The 3,550-nt window shown below is 41.5% G+C and overlaps 1 protein-coding gene across 1 annotated transcript; it reads left to right on the top strand.

Moving 5' to 3' along the window:
• Positions 1-1,360: 1,360 nt before the first annotated feature.
• On the top strand, positions 1,361-2,026 carry LOC145824392 (uncharacterized). Its single transcript, XM_082924037.1, has 2 exons — positions 1,361-1,717; positions 1,790-2,026. Exons 1-2 carry the CDS (start codon positions 1,361-1,363, stop codon positions 2,024-2,026), a joined length of 594 nt encoding a protein of 197 aa, XP_082780163.1.
• Positions 2,027-3,550: the final 1,524 nt, after the last annotated feature.

Here is a 3,550-nt window from a genome sequence, read left to right as displayed (position 1 = left end):
GAGTAGATTCCTTTTGTCTGCATGTCCGCTCGAGCGTAGAAATCCACGCTCGAGCGGGACCCCTGTTTCAGCAAAATTTTGAAAAGTGTTTTAAAGTGCATCTTTGCATCCTCATTCCATCCTAGACATTCCTAGGTCATGTTTAAGACTCTATAGTGAGGATTTAAGGTTAGAAACACACTAAGAACTAACGACATAAGTTTTGTGCAATTAGAACGTATGTTTCAAGTGTGTATTTGTTATGTGTTGTGTAGGTCACGTGCTACGTACCGTTTGACCAAGTTTACTCCGTCTGTCTGTCTCAAGGCCCACTGTGAGTAATAACTTTGTAAAGTTATGTTCAATGTTAAGTATTTTCTGAATATTATGATACGAAGTAATTAGTTCTCTGAAATGCTATGCTATGTTTGAAATGAATGAATGGTTGTCCAAAATTGTGAAAGTTATTCGTGGCATCCTTAGCATCATATGATATGCGTCCCTTTATGGGTCATCAGAAACGTCTCTGTGCACATGAGTCATCGAAATGCCTTTAAGGTCGTCCCTTTATGAGTCATCGGATTTGTTAACACTAATGGATGTACCACGTATGATTATATGCGAAATCTAAATATGGAAATGATTATGAATATGTATATGAATCTGTTTCTGATTTGGAATCTGAATATGCGAAAGACTCTGTTTCTGATAAGAATTTGATTTCTAACCCTGTGATGGACATCATTCATTAAACCCTTTAATCTGTTATTATTCACTGGGCTTTCACTCACAGTTTATATTATGTATATAGGTGAGCCGGTGTGCGACCAGGGCCCAAGTTGACGGCCTTCCGTTCTGTTTTTGTCAGCCAACTGTTGCGCCTCCCGAGGAGGTTCCGGTCGAAGCCTAATGCTATGGCTGTTTTTGTTTTCATGCTAGTCTCTGTATGTGTTCTAAAGACAGGTCTTGGGATGTACACTTTTGTAAATATTGGTGTCCTTGACTGGCACGCTTATGTATATGTATAAGTTTTGAAATTTTCTGTCTCATGTACGTTATCACAGCTCATTGGACCTTGTCTATTTGGTTTTATTGCTTCTGCAGCCCTTTTTTATTTGTTAATCTGTTCAGAGGCCTTGGGTAATCCTCGGGTTACTGGCCGGTTACGGTGCTAAACCCATAGGGGCGGGTTTGGGTCATGACAAAGTGGTATCAGAGCCAAGTTCTACCGCACACACAGGTCCATACGAGCTTAGGAAGTCCTAATAAGAAGTAGGGACATTCCATTTGCATGTTTATGTGTATTGTTCGAAAGTGAAAACATAAGTTCAAGTATAAACATGTGAATTTGAATACATAAAGTTTTGTTTACCTATAATAAATGGACAATGCGAGGAATGATGACACAGCAAGGTCCTCTGATGCCCGAATAAATAGAATGGAACAAATGCTTGCAACCTTAACCGAAGTGGTGATGCAACAACAAAGGCAACAACCTTTACCACCTCCACCCCTGCCGGCTCAAGTTGAAATGGGCACCGGTGACATCATCAACCTGACACAGAAGTTCATGAAAATGAAACCGCCAACATTCTATGGTGGAATTGAACCGCTGAAAGCAGAGACGTGGTTACTGGAAATGGAGAAACTGTATGAAGTGTTCCCTTGTTTTGAAGTCCAGAAGGTCCTCCTAGCCACCTATACTCTGAAGGATGAAGCCCGAAGGTGGTGGTTACTGGTTCGAAATGGCCACGAGAATATGACATGGACTCAATTTAATATAATTTTCTATGACAAGTACTTTTCTTAGTGCTTTCGAGACCGGAAGGTTTCAGAATTCCAGGAACTCAAACAAGACAGAATGTCTGTAGCCGAGTACGAGGCTAAGTTTACTGAGCTGGCTAGGTTTGCTCCTCGCATGGTAGACAGAGACTACAAGAAGGCCCGCAAGTTTGAGGGTGGGTTGGACCTGGACATACTGGATAGGGTGGGAGTCCTGAACCTACCCACGTACGTGAACGTTTTGGATAGGGCATTAATGGCATAATCCATCCTAGCAGCGAAGAAACAAACCCTCACCCCACGAACTGATTGGACGGGGAAAAGGTATGGAAACAGTTTCAAAAAGGGTCTTTCATTTTCTGGGAATAAGAGGCGAAACACAGGATCTTACAGTAGCTCAAGCCAAAGTAGTAGTACTATACCGACTTGCTCGGAATGTGGTAGGAAACACAAGGGGGATTGTTATTGAGCTTTGGGCACCTGTTTTAGATGTGGAAAGACTGGTCATATGATGAAGGATTGTCCTATCAGGTTCAAAAATACCAACCAACCAGCGGCAAGCTCAGTCGGATCCGCTTCTGCATCCAAGACGAATGCGAGGGCCAATACTGGGAAAGAGCCTCTGAGACAGGGTCGAGTGTTCGCCTTAGTGCCTAGTGACGTACCAAACACCTATACCGCAGTGTCAGGTACACTCTCTGTATGTTCTCAAGATGCATGCGTATTGATAGATTCTGGTTCTACACATTCCTTTTTATCGCATGCTTTCTCTCGAAAATTGACTAGACCACTAGAACAAATGACATATGTGTTATCTGTATCCACACCGTCTGGGGATTCTATGATGTGTACTCATGTTTATTCAGCGTGTGATATTATGATTGGTGATATGGTGTTATATGTGGATTTATTACCCTTGGATATTAGTCATTTTGATTGTATTTTGGGGATGGACTGGTTGACTAAATACTGTGCTACCACTGACTGTGCAAATAAAACTGTTGTGTTTAGACCACCGGGTATGCCTGAATTTATTTTTATTGGAAATGGGGTAGTTCTTCCCCCGTATTTGATTTCGGCTATGAAAGCTGTAAAACTCCTTAGGAAGGGATGTAGGGGTTACCTGTGTTGTATACTGACTGCACCATCTGACAGTACTACTGTAAAAACAATCCCTGTTGTTTGTGACTTTCCTGATGTGTTTCCGACTGACTTACCTGGGAACTTAGTTGATAGGGAGATTGAATTCACTATTGAAGTGTTTCCGGGGACACAACCTATTTCCAAGACTCCCTATAGAATGTCTACCTCCGAACTGAAAGAACTGAAAGCTCAACTACAGGAACTCTTAGACTAGAAATTTATCCATCCGAGCACCTCACCTTGGGGTGCTCCAGTCTTGTTTGTCAAAAAGAAGGATGGGTCCTTGAGGTTGTGTATAGACTACCGAGAATTGAACAAAGTGACTATCAAGAATAAATACCCTCTACCCTGAATAGATGACTTGTTTGATCAACTTCAGGGTGCCCAAGTGTTTTCCAAAATTGATCTCAGGTCCGGGTATCATCAACTAAAGGTTAGAGCTGAGGACATAGAGAAAACTGCATTCTGAACTAGATATGGACATTATAAGTTTTTAGTAATGCCGTTTGGGATGACCAATGCACCTGCAGCTTTCATGGATCTAATGAATAGGGTGTTTAAATCATATCTGGATGACTTCATTGTTGTATTTATTGATGACATTTTGATTTATTCTAAGGACAAGGAAGAACATGAGAACCATCTG

The sequence above is a fragment of the Camellia sinensis genome, chromosome 4 (assembly GCF_055761805.1).
Source record: "Camellia sinensis isolate YWXY chromosome 4, ASM5576180v1, whole genome shotgun sequence".
Classification (NCBI taxonomy): domain Eukaryota; kingdom Viridiplantae; phylum Streptophyta; class Magnoliopsida; order Ericales; family Theaceae; genus Camellia; species Camellia sinensis.
Note: the sequence above shows the minus strand (reverse complement) of the source record. Positions and strands in the feature narration are given on the sequence as shown.

Coding starts and splice junctions, on each gene's coding strand:
- LOC145824392 (XM_082924037.1), top strand. CDS start 1,361: ATGGACAATGCGAGGAATGATGACACAGCAAGGTCCTCTGATGCCCGA. Junction 1,718..1,789: donor CCCGAAGGTGGTGGTTACTG/GTTCGAAATGGC, acceptor TACTTTTCTTAG/TGCTTTCGAGACCGGAAGGT.